This window comes from Bombina bombina, chromosome 9 (assembly GCF_027579735.1).
Source record: "Bombina bombina isolate aBomBom1 chromosome 9, aBomBom1.pri, whole genome shotgun sequence".
Classification (NCBI taxonomy): domain Eukaryota; kingdom Metazoa; phylum Chordata; class Amphibia; order Anura; family Bombinatoridae; genus Bombina; species Bombina bombina.
The window spans coordinates 14,487,708-14,505,375 of record NC_069507.1 but is presented as its reverse complement, the minus strand read 5'-3'; the positions used below and the strand labels follow the sequence as shown (position 1 = coordinate 14,505,375).

The following is a 17,668-nucleotide window of genomic DNA, read 5'->3' as shown; positions in this document are numbered from 1 at the left end:
CGCACATGTAAGTAAAGCTGCTCAAGTAGGGTTACCCTGTAGTCTACGTCCTACAGACATAACCAACAGCACAGAGTCATTCTGCTGAGCTTGTGGCAGAACTGATTCATTGAATACTGTAGGTGCTATTTAGCCATAGTTCAGTTACAGACGATGTAATGGGTCAGACACAAGCACAAAAATAATTTCTTTATGAAAAGGCTTCTCGCCAAACTGAACACAACATTTGTCTATAGCAGTGTTTTTCAACCAGTGTGCCGTGAGAGATCCTCAGGTGTGCCACGGCAGACTGACAACAGTGTGACATATTTTTTAAACTTTGCTTGTTTTTTACTCCCAGTGCAGGGGTAGTTTGTAGGAGGCATGGCATAACAGCACAATACATACAGTATGTGTGTGTTTGTGTGTATGTGTATATATATATGTGCTGTATTAGGCTACTACATACAGTATGTGTGTGTTTGTGTGTATGTGTATATATATATGCTGTATTAGGCTACTACATACAGTATGTGTGTGTTTGTGTGTATGTGTATATATATATATGCTGTATTAGGCTACTACATACAGTAGGTGTGTGTTTGTGTGTATGTGTATATATATATATATATACATACAGTAGGTGTGTGTTTGTGTGTGTATGTGTATATATGTGCTGTATTAGGCTACTGCATACAGTATGTGTGTGTTTGTGTGTATGTGTATATATATATGCTGTATTAGGCTACTACATACAGTATGTGTGTGTATGTGTATATATATGTGCTGTATTAGGCTACTACATACAGTATGTGTGTGTTTGTGTGTATGTGTATATATATATATACATACAGTATGTGTGTGTTTGTGTGTATGTGTATATATGTGCTGTATTAGGCTACTACATACAGAATGTGTGTGTTTGTGTGTATGTGTATATATATGTGCTGTATTAGGCTACTACATACAGTATGTGTGTTTGTGTGTATGTGTATATATATATATATGCTGTATTAGGCTACTACATACAGTATGTGTGTGTTTGTGTGTATGTGTATATATATATATATATATGTGCTGTATTAGGCTACTACATACAGTATGTGTGTGTTTGTGTGTATGTGTATATATATGTGCTGTATTAGGCTACTACATACAGTATGTATGTGTGTGTTTGTGTGTATGTGTATATATATATATATATGTGCTGTATTAGGCTACTACATACAGTATGTGTGTGTTTGTGTGTATGTGTATATATATGTGCTGTATTAGGCTACTACATACAGTATGTGTGTGTTTGTGTGTATGTGTATATATATATGCTGTATTAGGCTACTACATACAGTATGTGTGTGTTTGTGTGTATGTGTATATATATATATGCTGTATTAGGCTACTACATACAGTATGTGTGTGTTTGTGTGTATGTGTATATATATATATATATGCTGTATTAGGCTACTACATACAGTATGTGTGTGTTTGTGTGTATGTGTATATATATATATATGCTGTATTAGGCTACTACATACAGTATGTGTGTGTTTGTGTGTATGTGTATATATATATATATATGCTGTATTAGGCTACTACATACAGTATGTGTGTGTTTGTGTGTATGTGTATATATATATGCTGTATTAGGCTACTACATACAGTATGTGTGTGTTTGTGTGTATGTGTATATATAGATGCTGTATTATGCTACAATGTGTGATTTTTTTGAAATTTTGGGATGGTGGTGTGCCACAGGATTTTTTAATGTAAAAAAGTGTGCCACGGCAAAAAAAAGGTTAAAAATCACTGGTCTATAGCATGAGTGATACAGTACACAAAGCTTCAGTAATCATTGTGCCTCATTTGCAGTCAGTAGATATTTTTACATAGTATTTAAATCTAGCAACATTTTGGAAACCAATTAAGTTTACAGCTGGAATAAGATTTAGCTCAATGTACCCCTGTTGGCTTATTGAATTTTATTTTACTCCTGTTTAGTCGCCATTCAGAAGCCATTCTTTGCTGCATGTAATCGGTGCATGTGGGGCGTTTTCTAAGCATATTGAAACTCGTTTATGTTTTATTTCAGCTATTTCATCTTTAGAGGTGAAACCCAAAAAAGAGAGAGAGAAGAAAGAAGCAAAAAAGCCTTTGTCGGACGGTTGGTATTTTATAAGATTTGTAAATATTGGAAAGCTTTAGAGGAGCGTGGAAGGTAATTGCGTTCCCTAATACAGAGAATATGAGATCTCCTATCCAAGGTTAAACTATAGAATAACACTGCTCATGGTCATTACTATGTAGACTAATAGTTTTACACAGTGCATTATTGGTACAGTGGTGAAATGCATGGCACAGAGGTATGATGCTTTCTTAACAGATCCTTCTTATTATACTCTGTCATGTCCTGCTCCTACACTGGCACTGCTGTGCACGTATACGCAGGTATTCATACAGAGAGAAGCACGTATACGCAGGTATTCATACAGAGAGCAGCACGTATACCCAGGTATTCATACAGAGAGCAGCACGTATACGCAGGTATTCATACAGAGAGCAGCACGTATACGCAGGTATTCATACATTGAGCAGCACGTATACGCAGGTATTCATACAGGGAGCTGAACGTATACGCAGGTATTCATACAAAGAGCAGCACGTATACACAGGTATTCATACAAAGAGCAGCACGTATACACAGGTATTCATACAGAGAGCAGCAGGTATTCATACAGGGAGCAGCACGTATACGCAGGTATTCATACAGGGAGCTGCACGTATACGCAGGTATTCATACAGGGAGCTGCACGTATACGCAGGTATTCATACAGAGAGCAGCACGTATACGCAGGTATTCATACAGAGAGCAGCACGTATACGCAGGTATTCATACAGGGAGCTGCACGTATACGCAGGTATTCATACAGGGAGCTGCACGTATACGCAGGTATTCATACAGGGAGCTGAACGTATACGCAGGTATTCATACAGGGAGCTGAACGTATACACAGGTATTCATACATTGAGCAGCACGTATACGCAGGTATTCATACAGGGAGCTGAACGTATACGCAGGTATTCATACAGGGAGCTGAACGTATACACAGGTATTCATACATTGAGCAGCACGTATACGCAGGTATTCATACAGAGCGCTGCACGTATTTGCAGTGTGTTATATTCTGTTTTATTAAAACAACAAAGTGCCATATTGCTCAGACCACTCCCTCTGTTGCCTAGCCTGGGTTTGCAATATAATATAAGCAACAAGGGTTGGCTTTGTTACACTTATACGTGTGCTTGTGATCTTCCTTTTCAAGAGGAAGATGATGATATATTTCAACCCCCCAAACTAACTGATGAAGACTTCTCACCTTTTGGAAGCAAAGGCGGCCTGTTCAGTGGAGGGAGGGGACTGTTTGATGACGATGATGAGGTAATTATTACAATAAGTAAACTGTGCTTATAATCTCCCCTCCAGTAAGCACCAGGAGTATACTATAATATACGCTCTGGTTCTCATGTCATTTTATGTCCTGTCCAGGGGGATCTTTTTGCAGACGCAGAGCACAAAGAAAACAAAAATGAAGAAGTAAACCATACGAGTAAATCAGGTAAAGGACAACAGATAAAGCAAAATGGTGGAGGGGCATCGGCTCTTATTGCCATTTCTAAAGACAGAGATGGTGTCTGTTATGCTTATTTAATGGGCTCTGTGTCATTATCGTGTTTACTTATATTTATTTGCTTCCTAGAGCCATTGCCTTCAGTCATAAAAAAGAAGCCACCCATTGGAGGGGTCTCTCTATTTCCAGGTAGGGGCCCAATCTCTCTGCTTCCCAGTATGCACTGCAGAACAGGATGACAACCGAGGAAAGCTTTTGTTGTTTTTCCTTACATGCTTATAATTATGGGTACAACCAAAGTCAAATATGTCCTATGACTTCATTTAATCCCTTTCAGATGTGTTATACGAAAATGGGCAGATTGAAGCGTAATCGGGCAATGACGTCCCAGTGTCGCACTCATATTTATTCTTTCTCTGACTGAAACATCTACTTTTATTAGTTTGTGGCTAAATCCTGGCTCTGATTCTACAGTAAATAGCATATTGTGAAGGAATAATATCACTTAAAGATCAGCGGGTTCAATCTGTCCTGTGAAAGCTACCATTATCGGCAGGTGACATTAGATATGAGTTTTAGTCTGAGGGACATGCGTTAGCCGTGAATCTTCTAAAGCTCATCCGTTTGGTGTCTACCAGTGTTTGATACAACAGCATTAGGCTCTATATGACCTGCTACTTTTTAGTTCTAATTTCCTGTGATTTGCTTCAGATTCCAACTTCTCTGTGAATTGTGATTGGTATTAAACTTGAAGAAATATATCAAATGTATTTTTGTCACATTGTTCTGCTCAATGAAGTAATTATCATTGTTTCAGGTGGTGAGGATTTATTGGCTTCATCAGTTTTAGCTGAAAAAGAAAAAAAGAAGCCCTCCCCTCCCGTAGTCGATGCTACTCAGAAACTGCCAACAAGCTCAAGTTTGTTTGATGATGATGATGTCCTTTTTGGAGGATCAGATGCTAAGAAATCTGAAACCAAAGCAAGTGAGTGTCAATACCGTGCACAGTAGCAGAGGCTTTTGTACGTTATATCATTTACAAGCAACATCCTTAAAGACTAAATACAGCAGAATTGCACCATTAACAAGTACTTAAAAAAGACAATGCAATAACACTTGCTCTGAATTTCAAATAAGCAGTTAATTTTTTCACCCCCGGCAAATATTTTTCAAACAATCAGACTATATAATAACTCTATCACTACTCTTGTACATGCTCAGTAGTAGCTGGTGTCTCAGTAAGTGCATATAACTATCATGTGACAGCCATTAGCCAATCACAGACTCATATATGTATACACTGAACTCTTGTACGTGCTCAGTAGTAGCTGGTGTCTCAGTAAGTGCATATAACTGTATCATGTGACAGCCATTAGCCAATCACAGACTCATATATGTATACACTGAACTCTTGTACATGCTCAGTATGAGCTGGTGCCTCAGTAAGTGCATATAACTGTATCATGTGACAGTCATTAGCCAATCACAGACTCATATATGTATACACTGAACTCTTGTACGTGCTCAGTAGTAGCTGGTGTCTCAGTAAGTGCATATAACTGTATCATGTGACAGCCATTAGCCAATCACAGACTCATATATGTATACACTGAACTCTTGTACATGCTCAGTATGAGCTGGTGCCTCAGTAAGTGCATATAACTGTATCATGTGACAGTCATTAGCCAATCACAGACTCATATATGTATACACTGAACTCTTGTACGTGCTCAGTAGTAGCTGGTGTCTCAGTAAGTGCATATAACTGTATCATGTGACAGCCATTAGCCAATCACAGACTCATATATGTATACACTGAACTCTTGTACGTGCTCAGTAGTAGCTGGTGTCTCAGTAAGTGCATATAACTGTATCATGTGACAGCCATTAGCCAATCACAGACTCATATATGTATACACTGAACTCTTGTACGTGCTCAGTAGTAGCTGGTGTCTCAGTAAGTGCATATAACTGTATCATGTGACAGCCATTAGCCAATCACAGACTCATATATGTATACACTGAACTCTTGTACATGCTCAGTATGAGCTGGTGTCTCAGTAAGTGCATATAACTGTATCATGTGACAGCCATTAGCCAATCACAGACTCATATATGTATACACTGAACTCTTGTACGTGCTCAGTAGTAGCTGGTGTCTCAGTAAGTGCATATAACTGTATCATGTGACAGTCATTAGCCAATCACAGACTCATATATGTATACACTGAACTCTTGTACATGCTCAGTAGTAGCTGGTGCCTCAGTAAGTGCATATAACTGTATCATGTGACAGTCATCAGCCAATCACAGACTGACATATATACTGTGACTCTTGTACATGCTCAGTATGAGCTGGTGCCTCAGTAAGTAAATATAACTGTATCATGTGACAGCCATCAGCCAATCACAGACTGACATACATATATACTGTAAATCTTTTACATGCTCAGTAGTGGCTGGTGCCTCAGTAAGTGCATATAACTGTATCATGTGACAGTCATTAGCCAATCACAGACTCATATGTATACACTGTACTCTTGTACATGCTCAGTATGAGCTGGTGCCTCAGTAAGTGCATATAACTGTATCATGTGACAGCCATCAGCCAATCACAGACTGACATACATACTGTGACTCTTGTACATGCTCAGTATGAGCTGGTGCCTTAGTAAGTGCATATAACTGTATCATGTGACAGTCATTAGCCAATCACAGACTCATATATGTATACACTGAACTCTTGTACGTGCTCAGTAGTAGCTGGTGTCTCAGTAAGTGTGCATATAACTGTATCATGTGACAGCCATCAGCCAATCACAGACTGACATACATATATACTGTGACTCTTGTACATGCTCAGTATGAGCTGGTGCCTTAGTAAGTAAATATAACTGTATCATGTGACAGCCATCAGCCAATCACAGACTGACATATATACTGTGACTCTTGTACATGCTCAGTAGTAAGTAGCTGGTGCCTCAGTAAGTGCATATAACTATCATGTGACAGTCATTAGCCAATCACAGACTGACATACATATATACTGTGACTCTTGTACATGCTCAGTATGAGCTGGTGCCTCAGTAAGTGCATATAACTGTATCATGTGACAGCCGTCAGCCTATCACAGACTCGTATATGTATACACTGAACTCTTGTACGTGCTCAGTAGTAGCTGGTGCCTCAGTAAGTGCATATAACTGTATCATGTGACAGTCATTAGCCAATCACAGACTCATATATGTATACACTGAACTCTTGTACATGCTCAGTATGAGCTGGTGCCTCAGTAAGTAAATATAACTGTATCATGTGACAGTCATTAGCCAATCACAGACTCATATATGTATACACTGAACTCTTGTACAAGCTCAGGATGAGCTGGTGCCTCAGTAAGTGCATATAACTGTATCATGTAACAGCCATCAGCCAATCACAGACTGACATACATACTGTGACTCTTGTACATGCTCAGTAAGTAAATATAAAAATACTGTTCACAATTTTGATAATGGAAGTAAATTGAAAAATATATTAGAACTGCTGCTATTCTGTCTGAATCATAAAAGTTGGATTTTTACTCGTGTCCCTTTTAACTTTCATGACACCCTAGTGAGGATTGATGTCTGTAAATGTACATAGTGTTACTTATCACAATGTCCTTTCCCACTCCTAGCAAAAGCCAAGCCTGTGTCAGATCTGTTTGCTGAGGATGATGACCTGTTTGACAATGTATCTTCCCCATCTACAAAGAGTAATAAGACAAAGGAATCGGAGGGAATAAAACCTAAAAGCCTTGATGTGACGGTATGTGTGACGTATTTTGTTTAGCGTCACTGGGTACCTCTCTGTCTCAGCTATGAGGATATGATGCAGTGAGCCGTCTACAGATGTAACAATGTTATTGCTTTGTCACCTTGAAATTATTTAAAGATTTACAAATTATTAACAAATGTGTATTCTTACCTGGTGTGGGATTGTTGTATTACAATTGCAGAATGTGTTTAGTGTTTTGCGGTACCATCAGGGTTTAGACGTGTCGTCCTTCTGTTATTGATTTCTCATTATTTTTGGTTACGTTTTTTTTTTTTTTTGCAGACTTTGAAATCTCCTGTTGAAAAATCCAAACCACCGGAATCTTTAGCTAAACCAACTCGTGGTCTCTTTTCAGATGAGGACGATTCTGAGGTATGTGCCCGCCTCTGAGGTATGTGCCCGCCTCTGAGGTGTGTGTGCCTGCCTCTGAGGTATGTGCTGTTTTATAGATATGCTAACTGTATGTATTTAGCAAATTTGCTGATGGTCTTTACTAAAATTCCCTCACTTCACTGTAGATTGTTTTGGTGACTATGTACAGTATTTCTTACTAGTTTTGCTAATTCTCAGTGATCCCTTATAACCTGCAGACTTGTATTCCCCAGTTATACTTCTGTTCCCATGAGGAACCCTGTGCTCTAGAGTAGTATTCTATGCCATTCAAATTGTGGTATTTATTGATCTCTTTGCTTGAGCAGCTTGTTCCTGGCACGCTGGTGCTGGATGCTTTATATAGACCATTGTAAATCTGTTTGAGTTGATGCCGCAAGAGCATAAAAGATCCTGGTGTGTAATAAATTCCACCCCAAGACTCCTACAGACATCGCCCATAAGGTGCATGTCCTAGGGAGAGAAGCTGAATGATGCTGTAGAATGTAAGTGTTCCGTATGACATGGTCTGTTGACCTGGGGAGCTGGATATTTGTATGGTCTGTAGTGATAAGAACATGATGAGTTTGTTACGGGAAATAAAGCAAATTGTTTTATCTTCAGACAGATTTATTTTCCACTAGTGAGACTACCGGCAAATCTAAAGACACTTTGTCTGCCCCAAAGACAACTAAAACCCTTTCTCTGTTTGACGATGAAGATGAAGTAAGTTGTAACCTCTCTTGTCCGCTGTATGTCCCCATTCACCTCGGTTAGGAGATTTGAGATCTTACTATCAATATCAAGTTGACTTTATAGGTTATTTGTCTTTTTAGGATCTGTTTGCGCCTGTCCCAGACAAGAAACCTCCTCCTTTCTCTACAAAACCAACCCAGCAAAACTCACCACCTGAGCCTAAGGATGTAAAGTCTGGGCTTTTCAGCAGTGACATGGAGGTAACTTTTACTAACTTACCTAGTCATGTGTGCTGCTTGCCTCAGTATGTTCATAGAAAAGTGTGATTTGCCCTTGTACGTCGTAAAAACCATTATTTTCTGTTGCCCCAGGACCTGGCCAGCATCTCCTCTCAGGAAAAAACTGAACAAAAACAGACCAGTAAAGATTTGGTGCCTAACCCCATAGCTAAGGTGGATAAAGGTGTGAAAATCAGTCTGTTTGATGATGAGGAAGAGGAGGTGGAAGACCTTTTTGCAATTACAAAAGAGAGGTAGAAATTTGGCTAAATGCAGAGCAGCGGTTTCTTTGTGCCGTTGGTTCAGTAGGATTACTGTGTTTTTTCATTAAAGGGACAGTCTAGTCAAAATTAAACTTTCATGATTCAGATAGGGCATGTAATTGTAAACAACTTTCCAATTTACTTTTATCATCTAATTTGCTTTGTTCTCTTGGTATTCTTTGTTGAAAGCTAAACCAAGGTTGTCTCATGCTAATTTCTAATCCCTCAAAGTCCGCCTCTTATCTCATGCATTTTGACAGTTATTCACAGCTAGACGGCGCTAGTTCATGTGTGCCATATAGATAACATTGGCAAAAATGCAAGTCTGTCAAAATAAATGAAATAAGGAATCAGTCTGCAGAGGCTTAGATACAAGGTAATCACAGAGGTAAAAAGTATATTAATATAACTGAGATAAGGAGCAGTCTGTAGAGGCTTAGATACAGGGTAATTACAGAGGTAAAAAGTATATTAATATAACTGAGATAAGGGGGCAGTTTGCAGAGGCTTAGATACAAGGTAATCACAGAGGTAAAAAGTATATTAATATAACTGAGATAAGGAGCAGTCTGCATAGGGTTAGATACAGGGTAATCACAGAGGTAAAAATTATATTAATATAACTGAGATAAGGAGCAGTCTGCAGAGGCTTAGATACAGGGTAATCACAGAGGTAAAAAGTATATTAATATAACTGAGATAAGGAGCAGTCTGCAGAGGCTTAGATACAGGGTAATCACAGAGGTAAAAAGTATATTAACATAACTGAGATAAGGAGCAGTCTGCAGAGGCTTAGATACAAGGTAATCACAGAGGTAAAAAGTATATTAATATAACTGAGATAAGGGCCAGTCTGCAGAGGCTTAGATACAGGGTAATCACAGAGGTACAAAGTATATTAATATAACTGAGATAAGGAGCAGTCTGCAGAGGCTTAGATACAAGGTAATCACAGAGGTAAAACGTATATTAATATAACTGAGATAAGGAGTAGTCTGCAGAGGCTTAGATACAGGGTAATCACAGAGGTACAAAGTATATTAATATAACTGAGATAAGGAGCAGTCTGCAGAGGTTTAGATACAGGGTAATCACAGGGGTAAAATATATATTAATATAACTGAGATAAGGGGCAGTCTGCAGAGGCTTAGATACAAGGTAATCACAGAGGTAAAAAGTATATTAATATAACTGAGATAAATGGGCAGTCTGCAGAGGCTTAGATAGAAGGTAATCACAGGGGTAAAAAGTATATTAATATAACTGAGATAAGGAGCAGTCTGCAGAGGCTTAGATACAAGGTAATCACAGAGGTAAAAAGTATATTAATATAACTGAGATAAGAAGCAGTCTGCAGAGGTTTAGATACAAGGTAATCACAGAGGTAAAAAGTATATTAATATAACTGAGATGAGGGGCAGTCTGCAGAGGCTTAGATACAAGGTAATCACAGAGGTAAAAAGTATATTAATATAACTGAGATAAGGAGCAGTCTGCAGAGGCTTAGATACAAGGTAATCACAGAGGTAAAAAGTATATTAATATAACTGAGATAAGGGACAGTCTGCAGAGGCTTAGATAAAGGTAATCACAGAGGTAAAAAGTATATTAATATAACTGGGATAAGGGGCAGTCTGCAGAGGCTTAGATACAGGGTAATCACAGAGGTAAAAAGTATATCAATATAACTGAGATAAGGGGCAGTCTGCAGAGGTTTAGATACAAGGTAAACATAGAGGTAAAAAGTATTTTAAAGGGACACTGAACCCAAATTTTTTCTTTTGTAATTCAGAAAGAGCATGCAATTTTAAGCAACTTTCTAATTTACTCCTATTAATTTTTCTTCGTTCTCTTGCTATCATTATTTGAAAAAGAAGGCATCTAAGCTTTTTTTTGGTTTCAGTACTCTGGACAGCACTTTTTTATTGGTGGATAAATTTATCCACCAATCAGCATGGACAACCTTGGTTGTTCACCAAAAATGGGCCGGCATCTAAACTTACATTCTTGAATTTCAAATAAAGATACCAAGAGAATGAAGAAAATTTGATATTAGGACTGAATGAGAAAGTTGCTTAAAATTTCATGCTCAATCTGAATCACGAAAGAAAAAGTTTGGGTACAGTGTCCCTTTAATATAACTGAAATAAGGGAGCAGTCTGCAGAGGCTTAGATACAAGGTAATCACAGAGGTAAAAAGTATATCAATATAACAGTGTTGGTTATGCAGAACTAGGGAATGGGTAAGAAAGGGATATCTATCTTTCTTTCCATGAAGAGTCCAGAACGTCATTCCAATTACTAGTGGGGCATTCAACTCCTGGCCAGCAGGAGGAGGCAAAGAGCACCCCAGCAAAGCTGTTAAGTGTAACTTCTCTTACCCACAATCCCCAGTCATTCTCTTTTGCCTCTGTCAATGGAGGTTGTGCAAAGTTGGTGTCTGAAGATATTTAATTTAATCCTTTTATGGGTATTTTTCCCTGCAAGCAAGGATTGGGGTCTAGCTGTGTCCATGTCAATCTTTTGAGTACAAGTAGTGGTGGCTTTTAGCAGTTAGAAGGCGGCGAGGAAGTCTCTTGCTTTACTTCTAACATTTTGCTACCCCTTGGTAGAAAGCCAGAGTTGGTTACTCTGTTCTTTCTTTTACTACAGGTTCCTGACGGGGAATGGAATAACGTTCACACCTATGTAGCTGCTACCTGCCCTGCAGCTGGGTCCACAGGTAAGTGCATATTCCTTCTAGGTTCTGAAGGATAGCACTTTAGAGGTTAAATCTCTAGTGAATCAAATTTGGGACATAAATCTAAGTGGTCTTAGATATTTTTTTGAGGACAGTGTGGACAGTTTTTACTTCAAACCTTTATTGTTCAAAGCATATTGCACACTTTGATTTAACGGATGAAAGTATGAGAGATCTACATTAATGGTTAAATAACCATAAATAATTTTTTGCACTATGTGACTCGGACTGAACGGACTTATAAGGCTGTTACGCCTCGGTTAGGTTTTTATGCTTGGAGCCGTTGCTTTGATTGCACGCCTTTTTCTAAGACTTGTGGTGCAGTTTCCCTTCTCTCTCAGTCCGCTCACGTGACTCTCCTCTCTTACGGGTGAGTGAGGAGAGGAGTTTAGTCTGTCACGGAGCCTGGACTGTTGCGGCTTTATTCTCACTATCGGATTGCTAATCAGACTTTATATGTCAGTTGTTTCATCTGGGGAGTGAGTTCCCTTACTAGTAGGTTATCGTCTCCGGTACGGTAGGAGCCTCAGTTACTCTGAAGATTTTTTTTATTAAAGTGACAAGTGCCGTTTTTTTGCATAAATTCTTTTATTTAAGATTTATTTTGATATCTTTATCTACAATTGAATCTGAAAGGTATTCTTCATTGAGCATGGATAAATGTTTGCTTTGCTTAGAAGTCCCAATTGTGCTGCCTATGCAATTTTGGTTAAGTTGCTTAGCTAAGACCTTAAAATATAAGGATAAATAAACCCCTTGTGATCCTAATGTCTCTCAGGATATAGCTGTTCTAGATATGCCTCAGCTTTCTCCTCAAACGTCCCAAGCCTTATCAATTTTGCATACAGTGCCTTGCATGTCCTCTCAACCTCCTGGGGGTGTATATTTGCTAGGGGATTTTGCCACGCAGATAACTTCTGCGGTATCGTCGGCTTTGTCTGCTTTCCCTACTTTGGGTAAGCGTAAGAGGAAATCTAGACATTTGTCTGCTAGTAAGGCTTCTGACCCCTCTAATTCTGTGCTGGTCAGCCTTTCTTAGCTACTGAAGGTGAAATCTCAGACTGACACTTTGGTAGAAAAATCTTCAGAATCTGGAGAGGTAAATTTTAGATTTAAACTAGAACACCTTTGGTTATTACTGAAGGAGGTTCTAGCTACTTTAGACAACTCTGAACCTTCAGTTACTGTCAACCCCTCGAAGTCTTCTAAATTGGATAGAGTTTATGATTTTCCATCTTCAGAGGAAGTCTTTCCAGTTCCTAGGAAAATGTCTGAAATTATAGCTCAGGAATGGGATAAGCCAGGAGTTCATTTTTCCCCTTCCCCTGTTTTCAAGATAATGTTTCCTGTTGGGGACTCTATTTGTGACTCTTGGCATACTGTACCTAAAGTAGAAGGAGCTATTTCTACTTTTGCCAAGAGAGATACCATTCCTATAGAGGATAGTTGCTCTTTTAAGGATCCCATGGATAAGAAGCTTGAGACTTACTTAAAAAAGATGTATATACATCAAGGATTACAGTGGCAACCAGCAGCAAGTATCGCCACGGTTGCGGGAGCAGCGTCTTATTGGTGCTATGGTTGAGGAGATCCAAAATAGGATCAAAGCTCTCAAACTGGTGAATACCTTAATCTGTGATGCCAATATGCAAATAATTAGACTAGGAGCTAAGATGTCTAGCTTCACTGTACTAGCTTGCATGGCTTTGTGGTTAAAGTCCTGGTCGGCTGATGTTTCTTCTAAGGCCAAGCTTTTGGCTTTACCCTATAAGGGTAAGACTCTCTTTGGACCAGGTCTGGCGGAGATCATTTCAGAAATTACGGGTGGAAAGGGTTCTTTCCTGCCTCAGGATAAGAAGAATAGACCTAGGGGTTGGCAGACTTCTAATTTTCGTTCCTTTCGCAAATTTAAGGGACAGAAGTCATCCTCTTCCTCTGCAAAACTAGACCAATCCAGGTCCTGTTGGAAATCGAATCAGCCCTCGAATAAGGGAAAGCAGAACAAGAAACCTTCTGCTGACTCTAAATCAGCATGAAGGTTCTGCCCCGATTCAAGTTTGGATCAGGTGGGGGGCAGGCTTTCTCTTTTTCGTCAAGCCTGGATACGCGATGTCCCAGATCCATGGGCTGTGGACATAGTATCCCAGGGTTACAGAATGCGATTCAAGTCTTGCCCTCCAAGGGGCAGATTTCTCCTGTCAAGACTATCCTCCAACCAGGTAAAGGAGGCCTATCTCAAGTGCCTCAACAAATTTATCAGGGTCCCGTCCTTCAAGATGGAAACTATTCGTTCCATTCTTCCTTTGGTACAGGAAATTCAATTTATGACTATAGACCTGAAGGACGCATACCCTCATGTTCCCATTCACAGGGAAGATTTGCCTTTCTGGACAAGCATTTCCAGTTTGCTGTGCTTCCGTTTTTGTCTGGCCACGTCTCCCAGAATATTCACAAAGGTTCTGGGGAAGCTATTGGCAGTGGTCAGATCCCAGGGAATTGCTGTGGCGCCCTATCTAGACGACATCTTGGTTCAGGCGTCATCTTTTCAACTAGCCCAATCTCATACATAGATGCTGTTGTCTTTTCTACGTTCCCACGAGTGGAAGGTGAATTTGGAAAAGAGTTCTCCAATTCCATCTACAACTGTGTGTTTCCTAGGGACAATAATAGATTCCATGTCCATGAAGATTTCCTGACAAAGGTCAGAAAATCCAAACTTCTTGCTTCCTGCCATTCCCTCCAGTCTGACTTTCGCCCATCTGTGGCTCAATGCATGGAGGCGATTGGTCTGATAGTTGCTTCCATGGACATCATCCCGTTCCACCGAAGACCACTGCAGCCTTGCATGCTCCGTCAATGGAATGGAGACCATTCAGATTTGTCACAAAGGATGTCTGGACCCCCTAACAAGAGACTCTCTTTCATGGTGAATGTCTTGGGAACATCTGTCTCAGGGCACTCGCTTCCTGAGACCCTCCTGGGAGATTGTGACTACGGATGCCAGTCTGTTAGGCTGGGGAGCGGTCTGGGGTCCTCTGAAGGCGCAGGGCCTGTGGTCCTCTTTCCCCATAAACATCTTGGAGTTGAGAGAAATCTTCAATGCCCTGACAGCGTGGCCTCAATTGTCCTTGGTCCAGTTTATCAGATTCCATTCGGACAACATCACCTTAGTGGCGTACATCAACCACCAGGGAAGAACTCTGAGTTCCTTAGCCATGAAGGAGGTGACTCGCATTCTACAGTGGGCAGAAGCTCACGATTGTCTATCTGCCGTCCATATCCCAGGTGTGGACAACTGGGAGGCGGATTGTTTGAACAGACAGACTTTTCATCCCGAGGAGTGGGCTCTTCATCCGGAAGTGTTCTCACAAATAAAGCTCGGATGGGGGTTCCGGAGTTGGATCTGATGGCGTCTCGTCAAAACGCCAAGCTTCCAAAGTACGGTTCAAGGTCAAGAGATCCTCAGTCTGCTCTGATAGATGCTCTAGCGATTCCTTGGTCGTTCTCTCTGGCATATCCATTTCCTCCGTTTGCTCTACTTCCACAAGTTATTGCTTGTGTCAAACAGGAGAGAGCATCGGCCTCACAGGATCTGGTTCGGATGTCATCTTTACCTTGGAGGTTACCTCCTGAGGAAGGACCTTCTAATTCAGGGCCCTTTCCTCCATCCAAATCTAGATTCTCTGAAACTGACTGTGTTGAGACCGAACGCTTAGTTCTGTCTATGCATGGTTTTTCTGAAGCGGTCATTGAGACTATGTTTCAGGCTCGCAAACCAGTTACTTGTAAGATTTACCACAAGATATGGCATAAATATCTTTGTTGGTGCGAATCTAAGGGTTTCTCGTGGAGCCGGGTGAGGATTCCCTGGATTTTGTCTTTTCTTCAGGATGGCCTGGAGAAGGGTTTGTCGGTCAGTACTCTGAAGGGTCAGATTTCTGCCTTGTCTATCCTTTTGCATAAACGTCTGGCGGACTCGCCAGATGTTCAAGCTTTTGTTCAGGCCCTGGTTAGGATCAGGCCTGTGTTTAAACCTGTTGCTCCCCTATGGAGCCTTAACCTAGTTCTTAAAGTTTTGCAGCAGGCTCCGTTTAAGCCGATGCATGTTGTTGATATCAAGTTGTTATCTTGGAAGGTTTTGTTTCTCTTTTTGCTATTTTTTCAGCTCTGCAGTATGATTCACTGTACCTTATCTTTCATGCAGATAAGGCGGTATTTTGTACTAACTTGGGGTTTCTTCCTAAGGTAGTGTCAGATTGGCACATTAATCAGGAAATTGTAGTTCCTTCCTTTTGTCCTAATCCTTCTTCTCATAAGGAACGTCTTTTGCATAACTTGGATGTTCTGCGGGCTCTAAAATTTTACTTACAAGCTACTAAAGATTTTAGACAAACCTGCCCTTTTTGTTGTTTTCTCTGGAAAGCATAAGGGTCAGAAGGCCACTTCTACTACTCTATCTCTTTTGGTTGAGAAGTCTGATTTGGTTGGCTTATGAGACTGCTGGACAGCAGCCTCTTGAGAAAATTACGGCTCATTATACTAGGGCTGTCTCTTCTTGGGCTTTCAAAAACGTAGCTTCTGTGGACTAGATTTGCAAGGCGGCTACTTGGTCCTCTCTGCATACTTTTTCCAAATTCTACAAATTTGATACTTTTGCCTCTGCTGAGGCTTCTTTTGGGAGAAAGTGTTCTTCAAGCGGTGGTGCCTTCTGTTTAGGTCCTCCTGCCTTTTTCTCCCTCCCTGTTCATTCAGTGTCCTCTAGCTTGGGTATTGTTTCCCACTAGTAATTGGAATGACGTTGTGGGCTCTCCATGTCATAGGAAAGAAAACAAAATGTATGCTTACCTGATCAATTTCTTTCTTTCCGGACATAGAGAGTCCACAACCCAGCCCTGTTTTTAATTTTAATTCGGCAGTTTCTTGAGTAATCCTCAGGCACCTTACACTCTTGTGTTTCTTTTTCCATTTTCCTTTGGCTGAATGACTGGGGATTGTGGGTAAGGGAAGTTACACTTCACAGCTTTGCTGGGGCACTCTTTGCCGCCTCCTGCTGGCCAGGAGATGAATATCCTACTAGTAATTGGAATGACGCTGTGGACTCTCCATGTCCGGAAATAAATTTATCAGGTAATCATAAATTTTGTTTCTTTTTTATGACACGATGAGTCCACGAATCATCTCAATTACTAATGGGATATTCACCTCCTTGGTCAGCAGGAGGCGGCAAAGAGCACCACAGCAGAGCTGATAAATATCATCTCCCTTCACTCCCAACCCAGTCATTCTCTTTGCCTGCGTTAGTGTTAGGAAGTGGCAAAGTGAGGTGTTAGAATAGATTCTTCAATCAAGAGTTTGTTATTTCAGCACTAATTAGACTGTACTCAGTTATACCCATTTCTTATAACAACGGAGAGTCTACATAATTTCTGTATCCACTCTCATTCTTTCATAAGTTACTGTGGAGAAGTATTTTGGTGGTTCCTTCTCTGTGGGGGTTAATATTTCCCCGGGAGAAGACAGGTTTGTTCACGCCCACGATGGGCGGTTAATTTTTTCCCGCGCGTGCCTCCTCTTCCGCCTTTAGAGGAAGTCAGTTTAGGCAGCAAGAGAGGAGGCTCCGGTCTGTGTTTGCTAGGAACACGTTTGTTACTATTTGCATGCGTTCCTAGGACCGGACTGCTTTAGTCGGTTCTGGGCATCTAGCCAGGTCTTCCGTTGCGCTGGGGGAACTTCCTGGTCGTCTTGGAGTAAGGTAGGCGCCTCAGTGGGGCTGCTGAGGTGTGGAGGTGACTGGGGGTTAATTATATTTGTTTTTTGAGTGAATTGCAGTGCGCAGTAAAAAAGTTGGGCTTTTGAAATTTATAGGCACATTTCAAAGTTTTATTAAATTTACATTTT

The 17,668-nt window shown here is 40.4% G+C and overlaps 1 protein-coding gene across 4 annotated transcripts in view; it reads left to right on the top strand.

Annotated features, from left to right (window-relative positions):
- Positions 1 to 17,668, top strand: part of LOC128639761 (WASH complex subunit 2A) — a 168,471-nt gene that overhangs the window by 56,591 nt on the left and 94,212 nt on the right. For all 4 annotated transcript variants that reach the window (XM_053691892.1, XM_053691890.1, XM_053691891.1 and 1 more), the window contains 11 exons: positions 1 to 7; positions 2,069 to 2,140; positions 3,300 to 3,415; positions 3,524 to 3,593; positions 3,735 to 3,794; positions 4,423 to 4,590; positions 7,285 to 7,415; positions 7,707 to 7,796; positions 8,418 to 8,519; positions 8,630 to 8,749; positions 8,861 to 9,021. The exon at positions 1 to 7 is cut by the window's left edge and continues 81 nt beyond it. In XM_053691892.1, coding sequence (XP_053547867.1) covers positions 1 to 7; positions 2,069 to 2,140; positions 3,300 to 3,415; positions 3,524 to 3,593; positions 3,735 to 3,794; positions 4,423 to 4,590; positions 7,285 to 7,415; positions 7,707 to 7,796; positions 8,418 to 8,519; positions 8,630 to 8,749; positions 8,861 to 9,021 — 1,097 coding nt within the window. The remainder of the gene's footprint in view (positions 8 to 2,068; positions 2,141 to 3,299; positions 3,416 to 3,523; positions 3,594 to 3,734; positions 3,795 to 4,422; positions 4,591 to 7,284; positions 7,416 to 7,706; positions 7,797 to 8,417; positions 8,520 to 8,629; positions 8,750 to 8,860; positions 9,022 to 17,668) is intronic.